Consider the following 26381-nt stretch of genomic DNA (forward strand, 5'->3'; position numbering starts at 1 on the left):
TATTAAAAGATTGGTCAGAGGCTACTAGATGAGTCTCATGACCGACCTTATGTGCATAAAAATTTCATTCCGCATATAAATGGGATCAAACTTGTAACCCCAGGGGTCCTACAAATTTTGCCAACCAAAGAATCGTGATAGGCGACACAACTTCTACAAATTTTCCACCTAATATATATGCAGGAATTTGTTATGCTCACTTGTAAAATTCGAAAAGACACCTGAAAGGCTGACTAGTATTTTTGTATTGTACATTGACACGAGTTCTTAAGGTATGCATGAATGCGAAGTAAGGGTGCAAACGAGTCTAGATCCGGAGCCACTCCAAGCTTGAGCTTGGACATGGCTAATTAATCAAATTCAAGCAAAATTATACGACTTGAATTTAAAGAGCAGTCTCATTTATTATGAAAGAGAGTAGATGACTATACATCAAGCAGTTGTGTCACAATATTGTAAAAAAAAAAAGAAGAGAATTTTGGGACCTAATAAAAAATAAATTAGTTGAGGTAAGCAAAAAGGAATGAATTTTAAGTATTTTTAATAACTTTGGACATAAAATCTTCAAGTCAAATAAATTTTATATTAATAATTTTTGAACAAGTTGGATCACACACAAATGATTCGAGTCATGGCTGGCTCAAATTTTACTTTATTAACTCATGAGCTAATAAACTCAGATGCCGTTTTATCGAGAGCCAAGGCCGAGTCATCTCACATGTCAGTTACATCCTTAATGGGAAGGCGTAGTAGAACTCACCTCCTCAAAATGGGACAACTTAAAATGCTTCTTTCCGATTTCTGTCCTCCTCACTCTATCAAAGCCTTTGCCATCCGTTTCAACAAATCTACAAAGGAAACAAAATAACAATAACAGCGAAACTGTTAAGATCCAATGAATCATACTGAATTCTAACCTCAAATTCTTAGAGACGACAAACCTGTAATATGATAACTTGTACATAAGGCAGTTCAACATTGTTGGGGTGGCCTGGGCGTCAATACGATACTGACCATCCCTCTATCACAGCACCATAATTCCAGCTTCAGGATAAGTAAATGGAATAAAGTGCCAAAACAGTCCCCTAACTATTTACATATAGTCATTTTAGTCCCAAAATTTCTAAGTGTCAAATTAGTCACTAGACACTTTTAATAAAAAAAACCCCCCCCCCCCCCCAATAAGACTATTTTAAAGCCATGTTAAAAAATCTAGGGACTAAATTGACACTATTATAGAATTTGGAAATAAAATGACAACTTACAAAGAGTTGAGAGCTATTTTGACACTTATTTCAAATGGACTATGAAGATAGAATTTTCAATCAATAAAGGGAGTCAGAAAAATATTAAATTGAATAGAATTAACTCACAAGATAATCAGGCTCTTTAATATGTGGAAAAACTCCTCCTCCAATGCGAACCATCCAGAGAAATTTGTTGATGTCATCACTTGGATACCCAACAAGGCCTGGTTACAGGAAACAAAATAAGATTCAGAATTTATGGGCTGTTTGGGATCACTTTGTTTATTTATTTTTTATTTCTATTTTGTTTTTTAAGTTCTGATTTAAATTAAAATTTGTTTGACTGAGTTAATTGTTTTTAAAAATAATTGAAACATTTTTTTAAAAGTGTTTTTAGTGTTCTTAAGAAAAAACAGAATTGTTTTCTAAAAAAACATATATATATATATATATTATATCAGCCAAACTTATTTCAAAATATAAAAGAGAAAAAATAATAATAGTAAAAATGATGCCAAATGGACCCTTAGGTAACATATCTACTCAAAAGTTACATAAGGCACTTACCTCCAAAGACCACAACAACAACAAAGCCTTAATCCCACTGAATGGGGTCGGCTACATGAATCATTTTTATCCATTGTGCCCTATTTAGTGTCATATTTTCATTTAATTCTAATAAATTATAATTATTTTTTATACAATAAGCCCAAGTCTTCCTAGGTCTACCTTTGCCTGCCTTTCTTAACAATTAACAAAAGTCGAATCTAAAACATCTGCTCTCCTAATCAGATCATCAGATGGTTGACGTTTAATGTGACCAAACCATCTAAGACGACTCTCACTCATTTTGTCCGTCACTGAGCAACACCAACCCTATCACGGATATAACCATTTCGCATTTTGTCTAAGTGTAAAGTCACTCATCCACCTAATCATATTCTCATCTCGGCAACACTTAACTTAGTATTATGTTCTCTTTTAAAGGCCAACATTCTCATCTAAGCGGTACTTTTTTATCACAGAATAGGCCTGAAGCATTCCTTCACTTCAACCAATCAACTTGAATTCTACTAATAACATCCCCATCTATATCACCATCGCTTGGAACAATAAACCTGAGATATCTAAATCGTTCACACCTTCTTTGATCACCCAAAGTTACACTTCTCTCACTAGAGCTAATACTATTAAAATTACATTCCATGTATTCAGCTAATACTTACCTCCAAAGACAACAAGAACATATTTCACATCCAAAGACTGGAAAATTTCCCAGGCTGCCTTCTCCGGTGAAGACATGGCAGTACCAACAGTGGCTATGTGAGTGTTATTCCACGTATTATTATCAACGATAACAGTCCGGTTGGCCATTGCCGTGGTTTGGTAGCCATAATCCCACCATGATGCCACCTACAAATAGAAAAGTAGGAAGAATATAGATATACGTTTTCACATGATAGTATGGAGTAATAGTGTCATCATTTCATTTGGTGGTATCCATGTAAATAAAAAGATTGTCCTGAATTCTTCAGAAACAGTTTTTTTAGAATTTTCAGACAAGAAAAATATATTTTACGATCAGTAATGTGTCAAAATAGTCCCCTGACTGTTTACATGGGTCATTTTAGTCCCAAAGTCTATAAAAGTACCAAATTAGACCTTAGACTTTTAAATCAGGCTAAGAAATAGTACCAACAGTGTCTATGAGGATTATTGCAGCCCACAATAAAAAAGTATGAGAACTAAATTGACATTTTTTGTAAACTCTGGGACTATTTTGGCGCTTGACCATTTTTACAATCTTGCCCTCAGCCTGCATACTTTACAAAGAGGGTATTTTGGGGAAAGAAATACAATATGTTTATTACATATTAATGGAACTCAGATCATAACAAAGTTTGATAAGACACACACACATAGAGAGAGAGATAGAGTAATATTTCTCACCTTATCATCCACTTCAGTATTATGACTTAACCATGCATAGGCTTCACGAAAATCATCAAACACATGGAGCCCATCATGTGAGCGAGATGTAAGAACAATTGAAGGTGCAGAATAAGCTTCTGCAGCTGCCCATACACAATGAATCTGAACAGAAAAATAAATGAATTAATTAGGAAATGGAATGGGAAATATAAATACAAACTGCCAAAATAAAAATTCATACAAATACAAAATGCCAGAATAAAAATCTGAATTGAAAAAATTTTCATCGCATGGCACTTTTTAAAATGTTTGCTCCATAGCTCCCAGTTCATGTTTACTTGAGATAGTGATCAAAAGAAATGTTTAAAAGTTTGCTTAAAAATGTGAATCACAGCATGTGATGCTAGTTTGAATTCATAATTTGAACATGACCTCAAGTAAACATGAACGGAGACCTACAGAGCAAATGATTCATCTCTTTGTGTGAATTTATTAAAAAATACTTAATTTTTTCCCTCATTCGGAAGAAGGAAAAAAAGTTTGACAACGAATAAAAATAACCATTTTTCTTAAAATTGGAGTACTAGGGCTAAACAACATTCACCATTCATCTGCATAGTATCAAATTTTTAATTAATTTGAAAAAGATATAAAAAAGTTCATAGGGCTTGTAGTTGAAGAACTTAATAGGTTACATTTCTTTTGACATGGCGATAGTTAAACAAATTTGGCTATGCTTGCAATAGAACTTGGGGAAGAAAATATAGCAGGACGCAAGAGAGTAGATGACGACAAGAGCACAGAGATAGCCATCAGGTTAAGTTGACCTCAAATGGAAAATATAGTTAAGAATCATTGGCGTTTATATTCTTCCATCAAATATGAGTTTTTTTAAAATAAAAAAGACAAATCAAATTAACAGAGCTTCATAAATCGGAAAAATCAATGAAAAATTCATCTCAAGATAAAAGAAAGAACCAAACATCAAACAAATAGACTGGTTTTTAGTTGCTGCGTGAACAAATGAATTTCTTTTCAAGGCTTACATTTTGAATTAAACAATTACATATGGATTAAATACCTAGCTAGGTAAGGGCGAGGCAATAAAACAGAGGATGTGAGGTTAGAAACATACGAAGAGAGATCAATACAGTACTTCCTGCAAATTAGGTTCTGGGAGGGTTTACAGATTATATGCCCTCAAAATTATTTTAAGTTGAGAGTTTTGATTAAAAAAAATATTGCATAGAGAAAATGAGGAATTCATAGATATGCAGAGAGATCCATCAAGACACACAACAATTGGCGAACTTAAGGCAACTGTGGAAGTCATAATGTATAAGGATTAACAAAATGGTAGAGAAATCCATTTTTTATACAGCATTTCAAGTCGATGCTGCAATTGCCAAAGTTCTTCAATAGACTGTTGCTAAGTTTTGGGTCAAATTAAAAGTTCCTTCCCTTTTAGAGAAAGAATTTTGAATCACATCTATGTCAGCACCTCTTCATTGTTTTTCTTATAGAATCTTTAGCCAAAACTTATTTTAAGGCACACAAAAAATTGAAGAAATCCCTAAAGATCAGGGCAGTGTCGATATTTCATGTGATATAATAATCTCTCTAATGCAATGACGGGAATTTCTTTCACTTCTGATTTGAAGTGCACTCAAAACTTAGATTCCAGTTTCGAACCTGTCTTGGAATTAGTACCTATTCAAGTTGATAACCCAAGAATTATGATCGACTGCACGCGTACTCACTGATGATGTTCATGAAGTTGGGGATTTGGTTGACCCAGATTCTCTTTTTGTTACCTCTATTGCTACTGTTTCTACTACAGAAGAGGTTGCAGACAAAAAGTTTCAAATTCTATATGCCAGGAGGGAAAAAAAAAAGGAAATATACTGTTACCATGCAAAAAATTCAAGGCAACAAGTTAGACGATATTAAATAAGCCATGGGGCTTTTTCTTTAATTATTGGTTCATTTTTCATCTGTTAGCTTTTCTTTATTCCAGAAAGATTTGGTTCATTTGTCATCTGTTAGCTTTTTTTATTCCAGAAAGATTTGCTTTTGCTTTGTGTTGTGCTCCTTTCATCGAATGATAATGTAACTTACTAAAAAAAAATTGTTAATAAAGCTAGCTCTCATACAATGCCAGTTAATTCTGACGCTTAGAAACTTCACAAAACCTTAGCATCATCTTGATTTTGGATGAAAATGTCCCTGTTGGAAGAATCTTAATAAATACTTGAAATGAGAAAAGTGTCAAAATGGTCCTCTGAATCTTTGCAGGGGGTCATTTTAGTCCTAAAGTCAATAAAAGTGTCAATTTAGTACTTCTACTATTCCAATGGGGGTTAAAATAGTCCTCATTGAAGACTATTTCAGCCCATATTTAAAATATGGGGACTATTTCAGCCCATATTAAAAAAAAATGGGGACTATTTGATACTTTTATAGACATTAAGATTAAAATAACACGGGATTATTTTGACCCTTTATTCTATTTGAAATAGTTTATCCATCGAGTTTCCTAAATAAAGACAATTCAAAGGATAACATTTTCAGTACAAAGAAGCCATGTGTTGGTGTGGATACGCCGGAGTGGATGTGGAAGGATTTACATACCACATAAAGACCACTAAGCACAACTAACAAAAGAATCGCAACAGCAGATGCCTCAAGCGGCAAAACCAGAAGCCTCTTCTCATTTCTAGATTTGACAGGAGCCTTCTCAATGGTTTCCTTCTCCTTCTTCCTGTTCTTTTTTGACGGACGATCTTTAATATCTTCGGTTTTATTGGAAGAATCCTGCTTATTTGCATTCGGTACATCATTTTGAGCTGCAGATCTCTCACCTTTGGTATCCCCTGCCTTGAAAGTAAAATTACGGATATGAATTAAAACAACTATGGAAACATTGCATCATTGTAAGTGATCTCCAAGAAAAATGTGTTAAAAGGAAAACTATTAAGGGAAATATACATACCTAGCACACAATTCTTGTGTATTTACATATCTCACCTGAATTTTCATATTTACATACATAGCACTTCAATGTTTTAAACCTCGCATTTGAGAAGTGGTAATAGTGTTATTTTTGATGTGATATTAAAGATTTGAATGCTATGTGTGTAAATTTGTCATTAGGTGTGAGATGTGTAAATACATAAAAACTGTGTGTTATGTAAGTACATGCTCTAACTATTAATTACATTGGAAAGGGGCGGCCCCTCTAATAATTTGACTAGCTGAAGTTTAACAGATCGTGTCAGAACAAAAAAAGCTTCTGAAAGAGCAATCCCAGACAAGATGCATGCAGCTGGAGCTAGCACGAGCATAAGTCGAACCTGTTGTATGATTTCAATAATTCATGAAAAAAAAGAAAAACTGAAGCAAACAAAATAAGCAGGCTAATTCACTATTATTTATAACCTCCTCACCATAACACCAGAAAAATAAACAGAAGTAACAAGGTACAGCACTACAAAAGAGCTGGCATCAGATAGCGGTAAGAAGCATGCCTGCAATCCATAAACAGGAAAACATGGATGGTTAAAAGCATAAGTCTTGATATCATGGAAAAAAAATCAAATGAACTAAAATGGTAAGGTTGACCAAAAAGGGAATCAAAATTTATTTTAAAATTTACCCATTTTTGTATCCTTAAAAACTTCTCAAAATATTGTTATAGAAGTATATACTTCATTTGATTATTTTTATGAAAAATTTATATAAATTTTTAATATATTTAATTTCCTAAAATAAATTTAAAAAATCAATTAATTATAACTTAATGTCACTATTATATTAAATTAATTACTGTTTAATGAAATTGATTACTGTAGCAAACCCACCAATATCAGCATGCAACAGGCGGATGAAACTGAGGATGAGGATTAAATGTAGAAAAATCAAGTTATCTATATTATAATCACTTGAGCTCTCTATTTTCTTCTATCTGCCTCTCTTGTAGCTTCCTATCGCGTGACCTGGCCAAATTGCGATTGAGATTTGGAACACAGATGCATCAATAATTTCTCTGGGTTTAGAAGCTGGAAATGGAAAAAGGATGAAAGCTGCAGGCCAGGAGTAGTAAATTGCAAGGAAAAATGGACGATTTTGGAGAGGAGTTGGAAGTGATAAGATAAGAAAATTTGCATATATATATATATATATATATATACATGAACTCTTGTGTTTATGTTTAATTAAGCTAAGAAACGTCCTTTAATTCTTCTCCAACTTTCGATAATCTGCAGCTGTTATGTTTGGGTAAGTGGCTGTGTAGGTGAAACCAAGAAATAGGGATGCCATTAGAGGTTGGATGTAAGATATATATATTCACTTATATTTAATTACTTGATACCAAAATTCCTTAAATTATCCTTCATTTTTTATTTATTGAATCTCAGCTGGCCAAATCAGGGACTAAATTTTGGGCGGTTGGTGATAGAAATTTGTGAAGGAAGAAGAATATAGTACAAGGATAGAAAGGGAACAAGTATATATGTAGAGAAATTTTTCGAGGTAAAATATCAAATTAAAAGTATGTTTATGTCGAAATGAGCATTAATTTAAGAAGTATATAAATTCAAAATAAATAGTGATTTTATGTTATTTATAAAAAGAGGTAAGTTTGAAGCCTAGGGAAGACATTCATTGCGAGATTGGCCCAACAATCGAAGGGAGATATTCAATTGCTAAATCAAAAAACAATGTCTGTAGGGCTGATATTTGCGACTACACATTGGTATACCTTACTTATTCTATGTTTGCATTTATAATTCTTTAGTATTAAGCACATTTGATCACGGTACATGAGTATGTACATGATTACCTGCACATTTCATGCTTACATCACTATTATAAAAGTGCAATATTAAGTGTAAGCTGTTGATTATTACCTGTCACACTATACATTTTGTGCATATTAAAAAAATTGATTGTTCATAGAAAATTCACGTAAAGCAATGAATGAATATAAAAATAATTATAACATGTAACAATAATCGAGGAAATATCATATATTATTTTGATAGACAGACAGCTATATTAATGACTTTGCGTAAGGAAAACAAGAATTAGAAGTTTTAACTAGATAAGCCTGAATAGAAAAATGATTAATTCTCTACCGTTGATATTAAAGTTTGAGCGGACCAATTGGTATAAGGAATGTGTTGATAAAGCATAAGGTTGGACAACCAACTTTCCTTAGCCGTTGTAATGACCGAGAGGTTGGGTGATGACCCAATTAAATTACAATATATCAAAATCTATGCAAAACTAATATGATATTTTTGAGAGAGAAGCTTGAAAATAAAACATAAAATCAGGAGTGAATTAAATATGCATATATGACATTGCATAGCATAGTGACTTAAATGGCTTATTCGGTAATAATTAAGTTCACTTATGACAAAATTGTTGTTTCTATTGCTTATGAGTATATTTTCTTTACTATTTGAGTATCTAAGTAATGCCACCGATCTAGGTTCCTAGATGGTATGGAAGGATCTAAAGATGGGCTGAATATTGGTAGGAAGGGGAACAAAGAGAAAGATGATAGTGGCATCTAAAAACAGGCACGATCGATAGTTGGATAGCAAGTTCGACATCGAAAACAAACAAGTAGGCAGCATATGCTGAGGTATGCAAACCTGCACAAGCAAGATCGAACGAGACAAGCTTTCCATGATTCCATTCCATGAAATACCTGTGGAGGCATTTTCCCGCATGTTTGCTACCGTCAGCCCTTGTGGGGTCCCTTTTTTAATGTATTTTATTTAGAAGTAGGGTTAAGTAAAATAAGTATGTTTCCTAAATCCTTGTAGTATAAGTATGTTTCTTAAACCCTCGTTATCTCCTCGTATTATAAATATGTTTCTCATAACCTAATTTTGGGACTTCAAGCTTTTCAAATATGCAATAAAGGTTGTTTCCTCTAGTTTACTCTGTTTGGAGAGTTGTATCCTTGATTTTTCTCAAGTGGTGTGCTTAGAGCCTGATTGAATAAAGATGATCTCTTCCAATCGTTCGGATACCATCAACTGCTATTCACACCTGTTTTTGTCTTAGTTAATTTTCCTACCAACATTTGACCCATCCCTTGATCCTACTACACCATCTAGAAACCCTAAATTGGTGTCACGTATGTTTATTTATTACTATAGCATACATGTTATATTTTTCCTTAAATATTTGAATCTTATTCAAGCATTGTTTATATCATTGAAAGTGTGATTCATTCGACATAATTATGTTGATTTCCAGTGAGGTGCAATGAGCAAATCGACCATTAGCAAGGCAATCTACAATTTTGTAAAAATTTTGATTATATAATTTTGGAAATTTATATAAGGTTTTTTTGAATACTTATGATTTTATATTTAAAGTATTTTTAGAAATTCTAAATGTTCTTGAGAATTTTTTATACACACATTTATTTATGTATGATATCAAAGAACTAATTAAAGAATTGAAATATAAATGTTTGCTTTGTGATGAGCTAATAAGACTAATTTTTCACTCACTTGATTTTGATAAGCGCAAGTAAAGATGAGTATCAATGGAAATTGAGTTTGGTTTAGTCACCTCGTCACCCTCTTCTGTTACCCTCTATTTAACCTAAAGGGGTTGACTGTGGTATGACATAACATAATAGTAAGTTGGAATATAATGTACTGACACATCAATAGAAGTCAAAAAAAAAAAATAGAAAGGATGTTTGGATTGTGTTCTCTTCACAATTAAGTTGGGAAAACTTGCTACCAACAACATCATTGAATAGTAAAAATGGAATGACACCAATTCATGGTGCAAAAGTTAAATTTGACTTTGTTGGGTTTGGTAACAAAAGACCTTTAATTTTCTGCTGCCTTTAAAATGATAAAAAGAAGGCCTGTACCAACCTGCATCTTCTAAGACGGTAATCTATACAGTATACAGTGCAGAGAATCGCGTTCCCATACTTGAAAGAGAAGATGCAATGTGCTTTTAACCACAATAAAATTTATGATAAATGAAAAAATCATTAGCTGTCCCTGGAAGCAAGGGAGGGAAAGAAAATGAGTCTTAAATAAAGAGATGCACGTAGTTAGCGGCTTACAAAAGAATAGAGCACCACAGATTTAAGCATGGTTTCGCCATTTGCATGTAAATTTTATGTATTTAAATTTGAACATAGGCAATGTACTATAGAATCTTTATATTGCAGAGTCCATGCTTCAGTTTCATCATTTAAGAAAAAATGTCAATGTAAAGTATCATGATATTTTTTCTCTTAATTTATTTATGAATTACAAGAATGCAATTTATTGCATTACACTGTTAGGCCTCCAATTTAACTAATATTAAGTTGTTCTCTCTTTTCCTTCTGATTTCCATTTCAAAAGTGGGACCTTTTAAATTATCAAAATTCTATTTTCTTCAATATTTTGAATTATTTCGAGTTTTAATTATGCATATTAATTTTATCAGCCTACTTTTAAAAAATTGAAGTACCACAAATCATGCAATATAAATGCCAATAATCTTAAAATAGGGGACCAAAAGAATATCAAACAAATACTCTAAGCAGACATCTACGACACTTACAACGATGCCAGCTGGAACTAAGAATGCCAATATATTAATATCCATGAAATATGAAGGCCATGTAGGTGGTTGATGTTCACTAACACTAGCAATGATGGGTATGTACTTGCTTGCATATGTCCTGCAGCACCAATAAAAAAAGTAACATTACAATACTAGACATAGGTTACTATAGAACTAAGAAAATAAATATAAATTATGAATCACCAAAACAATGTAAGAAAAAGACTAAAGTTAAATAGTAATTGGGAAAAAAATATTTTAGGTTATAGCTGACATGAACCTTTTCTAGATATTGCCTATAAATCTAAGGGAACGGTAGCTAGTTCAGTTGGAGCTACCTCCACCTCAACTAAAATTGAACTTTAAAATAATCAATCTGATGACCCGAAAATAGCATGCCCAAAGGTGGGCTTTCAAAGTAAAAATGACTAGCGATATTAAAGCAAAACATAAATATTCCGGATAAGCTTAATGATGATGTTAATGACGAAGCATATTCCTATTTTTAGCACAACCTAATCACATCTCAAGTTTTAGTTTCATTTGTTTAGAAGACTATCCCTACAAGCATTTTAGGGCCGCTTTCTATGGTTTTGGTTGCTTTGGCTATGCTTTCTTCGGCTTCTATATGAACAATTCCTATGACACTCTTTGCAGAGTTTGTCTGTATACCTAAATGCTATTTTTTATAAAAATATGATTCTATGATTTCTCCCCATAACTCTTCTTTAGCAGTCCTATTGTATCCTATTTAGTGTCTTGTGAGATTGATAAATAGTAATTATGAGGCAAGTAAAAGAGTAATAGTTAAGCTTGAATAAAATACGCTTTTTGAGGTGCATATTATTTCACTTCTTATAAGATTCTAATTCTTCGCCAAGTATGTTACACCATTTTGGAGCGATAATTTCATTATTCAAACATCAGGTATTCATGAGATTATGGATTGGTGGTGACTTATTTCGCAACTACTCATATGAATGAAGTATTGCTTAATACTGCAACAATATTGTACATAAAATATTGTGGGCCAGAAATCAGTGCTTGTTTAATCATTAACTTTGGATTTAGTGGATGTTTATCTTACTTCATCTAGTCTGTGGCTGTAAATTTATCATTATTGGTTAATGATGGTAATCTACTGCTTTTGTTTGGATATCATCTGAAATTTACAGGATTTAATCACAGAAAAAAAAAGAAAAAAAAAGAGCTTGAAACCTTTTGTTTTTTATAAGTTTAAACCTGGAAAGCATGGCTTGAGTTGTTTAACCTTTTATAGTAGTGTTTTCTAAAATCCCAAGTCAAGTAAAACAATTATGCACTTCACTCTAATTGATATAAACCCTACAAAAACAATCAAAATTCTTCTTCTGCTAAACTCCATTTTCTAGTCAAGCTTTCCTGAATCCCACATTGAGAACACAATATTTTGTAAATTAAATCATCATATGCAATTGGGGGTATAAACGAGCCGAACACGAGCAAGCCCAAGCTCAGATCATTTTCGACTCGTTAAAAAAAACTATTGTTCGTGTTCTACTCATTTATGTTTCAAACACAAAAAATTTGTTCGTGCTCGATTCATTTGCTTAGCGAGCCGAACACGAGCTGTTCGCAAACAAAGAATCATTGGACAGCCCTAGAGTCACACAGTTGTAGGATGCTAAGGGTTGGGGAGAGATTTAAATCTTATTATTTATATTAAAACATCATTTAAATATAATTTAAAATATTTTTATTTTATTTTTTAATTAATAATTTAAACTAATTATAAATCTTTGTAGCCTTGTAGTCAATTAAATTATTTAAAAGAACTACTCATCAATTATATATATATATATATATAGTTCGAGCCAAAACAAACCAAACACGAATGAACAAATCTTGGTTTGTGTTTGGCTAGTTTGATTAGTGAACGAATCAAATGCGAAGTTCTTAACGAGTCGAACACAAATTGCTCACGAACAACGAGCCTTTTTTACGGCCCTAAATGCAATCTTGAATGGTAAAAAGCATCCACTATATTGCAGAAGAATTTGTCATAAGAAAATCAATATCAAGGCCATGCATCGTCATTAATTTACGTGCATCAAATTTAGGTATGTCACTTCTAGATGAAACATGAATCGAAGTCATCAATGTCAATGTATAAATTGAGGTAATCACAATTCCACCGCATAAAATTTAAGACGTCGTACTTCGCACTTCCAAAAAATGATTTTACCTAGAACATACAAAAGTAGTTATCATTTGTCTTTCTACTTTATAATCTTCATTTTAATAGCAAGTAAAAGATGATTGTCCGATGCACATAAAGCCCGCCAAGTACTGTAAGGCACACAAATACTTAGTCTTGATTAAACAATCATGAATAATGATTTCCATGATGGACGTCAACAGTTGAACTAAGAGAAACAACCATCATGAAAGTAAACAAAAGGATTCTTACGGGTCAAGCAGGCTCAAGCTCCGCCCGCTCCATCCTTTAGTTGGACTGGAAGAAACAAGTGCAACAAGTACTGCAATAACTGCTACAAAAATAGCACTAAAAATAAACTGATATTAGATTTAAAAACAATAGTAACAAAATTACAAATCTACAGAAAGATGCATCATTTTTCATATTCTCAAAGAGTTGCTATTTTTGTCATTTTCATGGACTACAAACTTATAATGACTTGGGATTAGTAAAAGAAAACAAATAAAGGTTTGCATGATTTATATGGATGTAAACATAATATTTATACTCTAGATTCTATAAAATATATGATTATGTAATACTGAAACGTAAAAGTTAAGATATCTTTCATCTAACATGCAAAAGAATAGAATATAGAAAAGAACAAAAATGGCAGTGTCAAATCCGGATGTTTTAATTGCAATGGGTCTGCTGGTCTACATTACTAAGAAACAACAAGACATCATGGAGACTAATACAAAATTGATAAACGGACAAAAACAACAGGTTTGTTGTTGTATACTCCTTGTAAAGCTCAACAAGTATTTGGGTTAACAAGCTATAAATTTTCTAGTAGACAGCCGTGAAATATTAGCTTTCAAAAAATCTACAGGTGTGATCAAGTTCTTTTTTTTTTTTGATGGGGGGTGGGGTTGGGTCAAGATTTCACAAAAGGGGTTTAAGAATTCTTGTATAACATAATTATAATGAGAAATAACACCATTCCCCTAAGTTGAATTCAGCTTTTGTTTTAGTGTTGCCTCAGGTTTTACTGATTTTAGGGAGTAGTCCCTCTTTTTGGAGAGGCAATAAGTGAAGATCTTAATGGAGTGTGGGACTCCACAACAATCGATTGTCGGCGCTCTAGTGCCATCTCTGATGACCATCCAAGTTTGCCAGTAGCAATGTCGGCTGCTGGAAGGATCTGGTGGCAGAAATTGGCCTAGGAGGAATCTGAGGTGCTTGTCCAAAAGGATTTCAGCCAGCATTAATATGGCAAGAAATCATCTGGACCAGGTGCAACGCAGTGGATGAAGAAATTAAACAATCCATTTCTTGGGTCCAAGTGACCAGAAATAAAGCCCAGCTGGGTGGACAGCAGCATCATTCTTGTTCCTGGCCTTCGATAACCACAGTTTGGAGCACGTGTGAATCTCTAGTTCAGTTCAGGGAGCAAACTAAAGAGAACTTCAGTAACAGTTTCTTTGGAGTCTCGATCAGTACAACTCAATGGGTGAGGGATAGCAAGTCCTACCTATAATAATGGATTCGGAATAGATGCATCAACATGTTGAGCAAATAACTGTCTTCAATAGGTTCTCGAGTGTTCTCTTATCTTCCTAATTATTGTCATTCCTATGAGCAAATGAGCTAATGGATTTCTTCCATGACAAGTTTCAGGAAGATGTAGAATTCCGCCAGCGTCCAAATAATCTCTAAGCCACTAAACAGCATTTAGATTCCAAAATTCAAGGGCAGGATCACCTATTTTGTGCTTTCACAATGAGTCTTCTCTAACATGAAGTATCATTGGGAAGTTATGATCTTTGTAGTGTTCGCTTCTACTACAAGTTTCTAAAATCTTTAGTCCTTTCTTTATTTTTAATTATAGATGAGAGGACATTAGTTTTCTTAGAAACCATAAAGGTACCTATTTCTAGTAGATTATTAGTGCCACATCAAACCATGTATAGTAATTACAATGCCATTGAGCACACAAGTCTCCATGACTAATTACTTCTGGAAATAAAAAGAAAAAGCTAAATTATGGAAGTCACGACTCAATTGACTTCAATGGTCACACAGACAGTTGTACAAAAGGAAACAAATACCCTTACTAAGAAGCTACCATTACACAAACATGCCATAACACTCATTTTTGTATGTTGCCTTGTGCTTAATGAAGACAGAGACAGAGAAAGAGAGATAATTTTGAAAAAAACTTGACAGCATCCTATGGTTCCTAATGGACTCAAGGTGGAGCATATGATAGGGTGTGAATTTCATTGTAAAAAATTCCTTTTGCATGCACTTGGTTTTTTTTATTAATATTATTTTTTGCATGTTTGATTTTAAAGCTCAAAGAATACAAAATAAAATTTGGCCAATTAATTACAGACAACCCGAAACTTGCTATTTATAAATCATCAACCACCTTCTTTCACTATTTTTAAAATTCTCACTCAAATATCAAAATTTACGGTAAAACCCCAACCCATATTTTCATTTTTATCAAATTTTCATCGATTGATCGTGGCACACGTAAATACATCGGTTTAGTAGTTCAAAAAGATCACTTGGTGATTAATTTGTAAATATCAATATTTCAGGTGGTCTGTATGTAATTATCTCAATAAAATTTTGAGGCATTAAAAACACCCTCAAAACCCTTATTTTGCCTGCATTTCAAATTTGAGCAACCATAGCCCTTATCCATCTCCATGACAACAACCAACCCCCTCCGCACCAGAAAAGAGACTCATCCAAATCAAAAGACCTCTTTTACTTCATTTATCATGCTGTCATCTACCTTCCAGCAACTAGCCTCATTGGCATGTCCTTCATCTCACCATACTGTCCCTCACGTCCCTAAAGAATCATTGAGAACTCTATTTTTCACTTGTTCATTACCACATATATCTAATTGCTAGAAAAACAGAAATTTATGCAGCAAAGATCAAGGTGAAGGCATGCATCATAAGGTGAGGACAAGGTGGGGCACTAACAAATATGTCGAAAATAGTCTGCCACAGGAGGTGGAAGTGGCACGTGATGTGTCATCGAAAAAGACTGTGTTGACAAAAAGGTCTGTAAAACTTTACGCATATAGAATCTATGATTTGTTCAACTTCAGGGATGCACAATCACTAGAATAAATAAATAAATAAATAAGATCTCTCATTCCTTATGATTGATGCATTGTTTATTCCATAGATTGATGTGGTTGGCCTCTTGTTTTATGAAACAAAAATGCATATAGTTATATTGTGGTTAAATTGTTGTTGAGGGTCTGCGCTTGGGACAGCTACAGTTGTTTCAAGTAGTTGTGAAATTGATACAGAAGAAGTTGTGGTGGCTATTACAAAATTTCTTTTATTTTCAAAAAGTCAAACCACAACTTTCTGGCAGTCATCACACTTAGCCATTTTCGGTTGCAAAACGAAGCATTTCCACAGCAGATTCTTGAGAGCGCAGGCAAAACTACAAACACCTCGGCGATGCGGTCCAAACTGCACCGCACCGCCAACGCTGCCCAAACAGAGCCAAAATCTCATTGAATTCAGGGAATTAACATATGAATTTTAGTGACTATAGTGGGATGTATGTTTTGATCTCTCATTCTTACTTGATCAAAGTATGTGAGAGGCGTTAAATTATCACTCTACCGCCATGAATCTTCCGGCACACAACAATCCTAATAGCAGAACATATATTCCTAACATATTTTGTGTATTGTGGGACTTTTTGGAGCATTTATAGGCCAACTGTCCTTATCATCAAGGCATCACCTGACAAAAAGAATAATTATCAAGAAAATTGAATCAAATAACAAAGAAAGAGCTACGATGGATAAATTGTAACAATAAAAGAATACAAGTAATCATTTTAAAGAAACTACAAAGATGGATACGGTAGGCTTGGGCAAAGAAAGAAGGTTAAGAAAATAAGGATGGTCCTTTCGTAGTTGAAATGAAGTGGGAATTATTTGACTCCTAGAACTTGGATGAAGCTTTATGCCATGTTGTTGTAATGAAAAATCAAATGAAGTTGCATCCTTTCCTAAAGCCATGAGTTTATTTACATTTACTTCCATTTAAAAGTCTACAACATAACCGTCCAACAAATTCGAAAAGGTAGCAAGACAATCTACCATTAGGTGGGATAGAACATAGTAACTTGCCTTGAAGTTGAATAAAAAAGGGAATTTAAGCCTGTAGTGGGTAGTACTTTCCTTTACGCAAAAAAGGAAGGTTGAGAAGTTGTTAGAAAGATGCTTTACAAAGTAATTTCAAAATTACATTCCAACAAATCCCACTTCTCTCAAGTGGAGGCAATTTAAAATAAAAGAGTTTCATTAAATTACAGCTTCCTAATATGTGGAAAAGACAAAACCACAACATAGTGAGAAGTGACCGTAACATAGTCTAAAAGGTAATGCTACACTCAGCACTCAACAAAAAGGAATGAAAAGAGAATTTCTACAGTCAACCTCAAAAACTTAAATTGCGGTTATTACCAAAAAGATGACAATGATGATGATAAATTGTTAGATAATATATATCTATGGTTGATATACAAATCACTTACATTCCAACGGTCAAAACAAGAGTTATAGCCACTTTAAACATCTTCGGTGAAAGAATCCCTTTGATAAAATAAACAAAGGCCACGACATGAATAATAATGAAGACCTGCAAATTAAATATTTCATCGAACAAACATATTAGACTGGTAATCTTCAGTCAAACATGGCATATAATACAGAATAAGAGAGCAATTTTGAATTCATTTCATAAATATTCAGATTGCAAGTTCTATGGTTTGTATTATTCCTCACTGCAAAACATACCAAAAAGGATGCAAAATGCTCCGACTTCATCACTGCATTAAAACCAACCACAGGCACCAATGCAGCTAGAAGTGTTCCCAAAACAACCTGTTCAGACACAGAGAAGTATACGGAAAATTTTACCCAGTGCTAATCTTCACTCACCAAATATTGATAAGAATTGGGAATTATGCCAAAATAAAACTTGACTCAAAAACAACTCACAAGAGGGGCATATGCAATGTATAATCGAGAAGAGTAGCGACCGGTCACAATACATAGAAGAACATGCATCGGAATTAGGTTTATAATGAATGTGTAGCCTCCCCAAGAACATACCTGAAAAAAGAAAACAACTTACATACACAGTATACTCAATAAACAATAAAGGGGCATTCACATGCCTAGCACACAAATATTTTTGTATTTACATTTCTCACACCTGAACTTTCATATTTACACACACAGCACTCAAATCTGTAATATCACATCAAAAATAGTACTATTACAACTGTTAAACAGTTAAATAAACCTAATTATGCATATGTTTAAAACATCAAAGTGCTACTATGTAAATATGAATGTTTGGGTATGAGATATGAAAATACATAAGAATTGTGTGCTACCTATGTAAATATCCCAACAATAAAATGCAGCATGAACATTATATGCTTACCATATAAAAATACGATAAAGCACTTAAGGTGGAATAAAAAAGTGATCCTGTGTTCAGCGTCTGCACATGAACAGCAACCATGGTGCAAAAGCATCAGCAAACATAAGTTTACTCTCTAACTTAACAGCCATTTATCAATAGCATAGAAGCAATAGAATTCATGGATTCATCAACTATAAAGTGCCAATTTCTGGACCCACCATTACCTTTACATAAAGATAAAAGGTGAATATTAGAGCAAATATCGCTACAGCCTCGTTGTCATAACTGCCAGCCACAGAACGTGAGATATAAGAGGGGACCTGTACATGAAATGGAAAGAAAACGAGAATACATGTAATTAGCACACGCCTTTGGACTCTACAAAATGAAATACAAAACTCAAATGAACAACATCAAAGAAATCATCTGATGACCTAAAATTGATGAAAATTGTATTTGTCGTAAGTCTAGAATGTCATAAGATGTATTGTATGCCTGCTCTTTATTTCATGCAAAAAGAGAAACATGATGACCAACTTCTATAAGCCATGAAAATAATCAGCGAACATATGTAAAAACCATTGATCCGCTGGTCAAGCTCATATGCTTCCGGGCATTTCCTATGTAGTATAATGCTAGAAACTAGCAAAATCAATGTTATTGTTTCCGTGAACATTTTCGGAGCTCAAACTTATACCAAAAACTTCAGCCAGTATAACAATCATTCTCTACACCATCAAACCGCATCCTTCAACAACAGATCTCAATGGTTTCGGTCCTTATTTAGCCCATGTTAAATGCACAATTGATTTAACTTCGAAAAGAATCTATTTATAGCCAGAGATCAAGACCGAATGATCATTAATATGGGACTCATTAATGAGTTTCAAGCAAAATTAGTATTATTATGCAATTATTTCAAGTGATTGTGCCTCAATTGTATCATTCACATCATCCTGGAGTACAAAACCAATAGCACCACCAACATATCAGCCTTCAATGGTGTGGTATTAGTCTCAACAATGTCAAGCTCCAGAACAGCCCAAACAAACAATTCCTCGTTGAGCATTTGTTATGAGTCAACAGAAAACCCATGAAACTCCTAATGCGATGACAGGTGTTATCTCTAATTAAAAGCAACTGGCACGTGTATTGTTTAACTTTAGGGCATCATATTCATTCATAAAAATTTGTATTTAGTAAATTAATTTATTCATTACAGTCACATATTACATTAATTGTGTCATATGATTCATCTTTGTCGGTCCCTCAACTGTTTCATGATTGTGACATTATTATTGAAAAAACACATACCTGTTATACTTATAGTATTCCCAATAGAGGATTACGATGTAAACTCGGGTATAAGGGAGTAGCATGTGAGAATCGAAAATTTCCTTTTTTTCCCCAAATTCCCGCTCACACTGCTTGCATTAATAGCAACTTTCCTTACTTCCCCGATTCGAAGCTTTTTGTTACTGCTTTCAATTGTTCTCCCACCGCCTCTTCCAGTTATTTAGGAAAGACGGAGGTTTAGAGTGCCGCAAATTTCTCATCTACAACCATCATTTTGGTCTCTCTCAGTTTCTCCCAAAACCATCGCCTTTATGTCTGAACCCTTGCAATGCAACACGATTAGAGCTAGTTAGAAAGGCAACGACGGGATTGTGGCATACCAAGTTCACCAAAGCTCCAAACCCTCGCGATAAGTCGTGATCAAAGCTAGTGGTGAAGATAACAACAGGATTGTACCATTAAGAGCCCACCAAAACCCCTCTTCTTCCTCTCCCTTCTCTTGCAGCAGCTACCCCTCTCCCTCCTTTCTCTGTCAATCAAGTTTTGTAAGCTTCCCCTACCTCATTTCTTCTTTTAAAGCAATTATTTTTTTCCATAGTTTTTAATAAATAATTTATATAAATATATATGGAAGGATAGAGTAATCTTATTTTAATTATTTGATTGTTGTGTCAATCTAAAGTAGAGATAATTTTAAATAGGTTCATACTTTCTTTAAAAAATATAAATAAAATAATAATAATAATATATGTTAATTACATTACACCTAATAAATAATTAAGGTTTAATCAAAAAATTATTTATATTTTAGATTGTAATTTATGTAAAACTACTGGACAACACTACTTGAATTTGTTGAAATACTTAAAAGTATCATTTTGGCCACCATAAGGTAAGTAATTGTTCTTTATTATGGGATAAATGAATGATTCCTAATTAGGGTGTTATCCTTGCTAATTGTATTAGATTCCTAGCTAATGGTAGGTATGTCATCCGTACCTTCTGAGTTACGTTCATATATTTGCAGTAGTTTAAAATTTTGTTCATGATTACTTTAATGTGTAATTAATCATGTTTTATTGAAGCTTAGTCTCGTGTTTAATAGTTCATCTATCATGATTTTAATATTATTTTTTATATCTTTGATGTAGTAAATCTCATTATTTCAGTTTTACAATTATTTATAAATACAAGTACGTGTTTTGTAATTATATTCATGTGTTTTAATTGTGATGCATTAAATATAACTAATATTACAATATTATTATGTCACTATTAAAATATTTTATTATGGCTAGCCAGACCAACAGGTTCTCAGAGAAGCAGTTGTTATTTACAGAGTTCGACTGTCAAACTCGCCCATTGATATTTTTATATAGCAGATTTCATTAAACCACTTATTAGATTATCCCCATAAGAGAAAACTTTCCAATTTTAGAATTATTTTTTGTATTTTTTTCAGTTTCGTAGTAATTATTATATTGTCTTTCTGAGTTTGGGTAGTCGTTTCTTTATTTTTAGTTTAGTTTCTTTCAGCTATCTCATTTTTTTAATTGTATCGGGTGGACTATTATTTATGAAATAAAGTTTTTTTTCTAATTACTTGCAAACTTTTTTTTTTTAGAATACAAAACATATTCAATTTATTTCATCATACCCTACGTTGTCAGGATGTAGGCTCTTTCGGACATGGGATTTGACACCACACCGCAGTACAACCCTAATCTCTCTTATATTTTAAGGCTTTATTACTTGTACGACAAAAAAAAGTAACGCTTTCTACTTAGAAAGAGATTACAACAAGTTGTAGTGTTAGTGGGCCCTATAACATCCAAATTTGCCCTTCACAAAACATCCAACTTTGATGTGTAACTTATAGGAAGCCAAAAAAAATGCTTAGTTGGTGATGCCGAGCACTAAGAACACCTTTCGTAATGCAGTCAGTGGGCAAAAGAGATAACAAAAACTTAAAATCTCGATCAAGCATCCAGTAGGAATATAGATTTAATGCATCCTTATTCCAAGCATATCTTGTATTCCATGAATTTCAAGGTACTTATTAACAAACATTATGTGGAAGTTAAGGATAGGTAAATATCTAATAATTTAGATTAAAAACAGCATGAATTCGATTAGCCAAAAAAATAAAAGATAAATATGAACAAAATAAAAATCCAGGATAACTAGCGCAAAGCACTGGAATGAGAACTGCTTTATGGCCAATCAAGTAAAAGTGATTAATGGACGTAAAACAAACAAGATTTTTTTCTTATTGAAAACTAGAAAAAAGGGGTTAATTCAATCTAAGAATGCCTCTAAGTACAATTGTTACATTATAAAGGTATATTAAAATTAGTTCCGCTCTCAAGTTTTCCCAAGTTCTCATTAGCATAATCAGCATAGTTGAGATTATGATTCAAATATATTCTTCATTCTCGTTCGTACTAGAGTTTTCATTAGTGGATGTTAACTAAATATTTTAACTTCCAACCAAGTTTTGTTCCATTAAGAATCTTCATTCTTAGCCTTCGAACAGAATTCATTACACATTAACAGCATGACACATGTCCATAACTTTTTCAATCAATGTCTTCGTGCACCTTCAATGTTTTCATCTCTCATTTATCAGCAACCTTTGTTGCTAAAACGTCATATATCTCAAGATTCTTGGAAGCAAATTTATCAATGCCATGAAAAACAGACCATCGGCCCCATGCTTAATGAGAAATGTCAAAGACTGACATAGAATAGAAATCCAACCTTTTTAACATGCAAGTGTCGCATTGATGGCATAGAATAAATATAATTATATTCAATAGATGAAAATAATAAGTTAATTATTTACAGAGCATTAGTTTGCAAGTTAAAATCATCATTTTAGTTACTTATTAGATAAATAGAACAACAACAACAACAACAACAAAACCTAAACCCCACTACGTGGGGTCGGCTACATGAATCTTTTTTCTCCATTGCGTCCTATTTAGTGTCATATTTTCATTTGATTCTAATAAATTAAGATCATTTTTTATACAATAAGTCCAAGTCTTCCTAGGTCTACATCTGTCTTAGTCGAATCTAAAAAAAATATCTACTCTCCTAGTCGGATCATCAGATGGTCGACGTTTAATGTGACCAAACCATCTAAGACGACTTTCTCTAATTATGTTCGTCATAGGAGCTACACCGACCCTATGACGGATATATTCATTTTGCATTCGTCTCTAAGTGTAAAGCCACTCATCCGCCTAATCATTCTCATCTCGGCAACATCAGCTTAGCATTATGCTTCTCTTTTAAAGGCCAACATTCAGTGTCATAGAGCATTGCAGGTCTCACCGTCGTCTTATAAATTTTTCCTTTTAGTCTGAGCGGTACTTTTCTATCACACAAAAGGTCCGAAGCCTTCCTCCACTTCAACCAACCAACTTGAATTCTACTATTAACATACCCATCTATATCATCATCGCTTTGAACAACAGACCTGACATATCTAAATCGATCACACCTGATATAGATAAATACAATGAGTAAAATTTCATTGACTTTCTTAGAGGTTGTTTGGCTGCAAGCAGGATTTAGAGTTAGCAAAATTTAGAAAATCCGTAAATCAACCCATCCATTGGATTTAGTAAATCCAATTTAGGCCAAATCAAAGATAAAATTTGATTTACTAAATCTTTAAATTTCGTAAATCCATAGAACTCCTTCATTTTGCCGTTTGGCTGGATTTAGCAAATCCGGTGATCAATCCTATTAAAAGTCACTATACTAAACAACCTCATAAGCATGCATAAAACATGAGCCAATAATATAGTTCTTTCATTAAAGATAACAATTAGTTGATTTAACCAATGAAAGTTATCGATAGTCTTTGGTTCGCATGTGAAGTGTCATAATGAAATTTCTAGAATAAATGGGAGCTAAAACACAAAGTTCATTGTGCCCTTACCAGTGCTAAGAGAATTGCAGCAGTCAATCCAGATCCAATGCCTTTAACCTCCTGCAAGAAAAATATCAATGCTTTAAAAATATAAACAATTACAATAAGGATAATTACAGCTGTAATAGGAAGGTGCAAAAATAATTATTACAAAAAAAAAGATTCATTAGATAACCTTTGTTAGCAAGTATGTAGCCCAGGCCGCAAAAGCGGAGAAAACTGGTGCAGTGAAGACACAAACAGTCTCAACTGAAAGAGGAATGTTGAGAGAATTAAGTATCCTGCAAATAATAAAAAAAATAGTCACATATTGAACATTATGAAAATAAGTTGGGGCGTTTGCATTCATACTATCCAATTCTTATGTATTGACATGTCTGACACTTAAACCTTGTTTTTTACATTTATACCGCCAATCCTTTTCATATACATCAAAAATACCGCAATTTTAACTTTTAACAAGCAAAATACACAATTTCATACATGGTTAAGGTGACATAGATGTAAAAATTGACGTTTAGGAATTAGATATGTAAATGCATAGGAATTGAGGGGTATTTATGTAAATCTTCCTTCAAAGTTTAAGCAGGAATTCCTATCAATCCACAAGGTTGCTAAATCTAAAGCATACCACCACATTGTGCCTGCTGTAAGTGTTAGTCCGGGATGAACAGTTCCACCAATAACACGACCAAGGGGATACCTAAGTAAAAAAAAATTCAGATGAATCTAACAAAATGCAATTTTTAAATATATAATGCAATTCTAGGATAATTCTGGACATTTAATTGGACACAATACCAGGTCCGATCATCAAACCAATTCCAGAACTCGTAAATTCCATTTTTGGTAAGGAACTGAAAAACAAAAAAGCAGTCGGATTTCACAGTGAAGAAAAAGCTAATACAATAAAGGCATTAGATAATAAAATTTTAAGGATCAGCCGCATGTATGACTAAATTTGCATCCTAAATTTGAATAAATTTGCATCTGTAAATTTTCAAGGTAACCATTCACAGAAACTATCGTAACTGCAATAAAAACAAAGGAATTTAAACCTAAATTTCTATAATTGACCACAAACTATAGTTTTGTCCATTGATTGGAAAAAAAGCCACTTACATACATAGACATACATAGCACACAAGGCACACAAGTCTTATGTATTTACATACCTCACACCTAAACTTTCATATTCACACAAATACCACTCAAATATTTACTATCACATAAAAAAAGCACTACTAACACTTTTCAAAAAGTAAAAAACCAATTTTCATGGAAAGGTTTAAAACACTAAAGTGCTGTGTATGTAAATATGAAATCTTAGGTGTGAGATATGGAAATGCATGAGAATTGTGTGTTACGCACGTAAATGTCCCTAGAAAAATTAGTCCAAATGAGTTAGAAAACTATTAATTTTTACGTGATTAGTAAAATAATGGATTAAGCAGCTAATGCTCTTAATGTATTCTTAGAGTCTTAATGAACCCAAAACCTGTACCCAAATCAACAAATGTTCTCATTCAAACTTTAATGAGATAAACACATTCAACATAATTAACCATCCGTTATTTAGTGACCATATCCAAAACAGTAGCAATCAGACTCATATTTAGGACTTAAAAATTCAGTCACGTGATTAAAACAATACTTTATTATCAACCACAGGACTAAAGAGACATCATGAAATATGAAAATAAGATTTACGTATATACCAATTAATTCATATGTATTTGCATATCAACACCTAAACTTTAATTTTTGGATACTTACCCACTTACCTACATATGAAAAAGTGTACTCGACTTTTACATAAATATGAAAAGCAAAATTTAGTTACGTACAGAGCACTATCATAGACTCTATACCACGATTCTTCTAACTCTTGTTCAACGCGACAAAAATGGATTCTAACAGCAATCAGGCATTGACTTTCACAGTCAAAGAGGTGATAGGTTGGTCGGCATTCACCTAACGCTTAAGAAAAACTACGGGCGATCACTTCAATTAGCTCCAGATGACTCGTTTCATGGATATTTTATTACGTCAAAGAAAGGTATATAATCGCAGCTGTTAATTAAACCTAACTTTGAGAGGAAAAACGAGAAGGATATCTTTGTTTCAGTCACTTGAAAGAAAGGAGGGCACTTGCAATAAATCAAACCTGAGTAACCCTGTAGTTAAAATATGGATCGAACTCGTGGATCACGCTCTCGTACTTTATAACCTGAGACAATAATCCACGAAGCATTACAAATCTAGATTAATAGTCAAGGATTTAAAGCTTTCCGTTGATTTAATCGAAATAGATATATAGATTGGATCAGTTGTTAAATTGAAACGTCCGAAAATTGAGGGCGGGCAAGCGATCAATCTTACTGAAAAGAGGCGGATCGAGAAGGCGAGGACACCTATGAGAAAAAGAATAAAGAAACCCAAAACGCCGGCGAAGGCGTTTCTTAGGGCTCCCCCGGGTTTCGGATCGACCGGAGCCACCATTGCTGTGTCGATGAAAGAGAGACCAGCAGAGGAAGTGGAGTCTTCCTTCAGCTAGGGGTTGATTCTCGTACTGACGGAGGGGTGTAAACTGGTACCTAGTGGGCTTGGGTTTGGGCTTCAGCTTAACTTGATTAATCTAGTTTGAATTTGAATTTGAATTTGATCTTGAGTTTATCTTGAGTTTATATATATAT

At 33.3% G+C, this 26381-nt stretch overlaps 1 protein-coding gene across 1 annotated transcript in view; it reads right to left on the bottom strand.

Moving 5' to 3' along the window:
• Positions 1-26299, bottom strand: part of LOC110022798 (dolichyl-diphosphooligosaccharide--protein glycosyltransferase subunit STT3A) — a 27339-nt gene extending 1040 nt beyond the window's left edge. The window contains exons 1-21 of the mRNA XM_020721912.1: positions 26068-26299; positions 25853-25915; positions 24487-24542; positions 24317-24388; positions 23861-23966; positions 23695-23745; positions 18671-18766; positions 18465-18524; positions 18014-18127; positions 17810-17896; positions 17548-17651; positions 13231-13326; positions 10779-10899; positions 6626-6706; positions 6398-6532; positions 5811-6056; positions 3198-3341; positions 2474-2660; positions 1374-1471; positions 942-1021; positions 761-848 (exon numbers count right to left, since the gene is read on the bottom strand). Coding sequence (XP_020577571.1) covers positions 761-848; positions 942-1021; positions 1374-1471; positions 2474-2660; positions 3198-3341; positions 5811-6056; positions 6398-6532; positions 6626-6706; positions 10779-10899; positions 13231-13326; positions 17548-17651; positions 17810-17896; positions 18014-18127; positions 18465-18524; positions 18671-18766; positions 23695-23745; positions 23861-23966; positions 24317-24388; positions 24487-24542; positions 25853-25915; positions 26068-26187 — 2205 coding nt within the window. The 5' untranslated portion in view covers positions 26188-26299. The remainder of the gene's footprint in view (positions 1-760; positions 849-941; positions 1022-1373; positions 1472-2473; positions 2661-3197; positions 3342-5810; positions 6057-6397; positions 6533-6625; positions 6707-10778; positions 10900-13230; positions 13327-17547; positions 17652-17809; positions 17897-18013; positions 18128-18464; positions 18525-18670; positions 18767-23694; positions 23746-23860; positions 23967-24316; positions 24389-24486; positions 24543-25852; positions 25916-26067) is intronic.
• Positions 26300-26381: the final 82 nt, after the last annotated feature.

The sequence above is a fragment of the Phalaenopsis equestris genome, unplaced genomic scaffold (genome assembly GCF_001263595.1).
Source record: "Phalaenopsis equestris unplaced genomic scaffold, ASM126359v1 Scaffold000002, whole genome shotgun sequence".
Taxonomy (NCBI): Eukaryota; Viridiplantae; Streptophyta; class Magnoliopsida; order Asparagales; family Orchidaceae; genus Phalaenopsis; species Phalaenopsis equestris.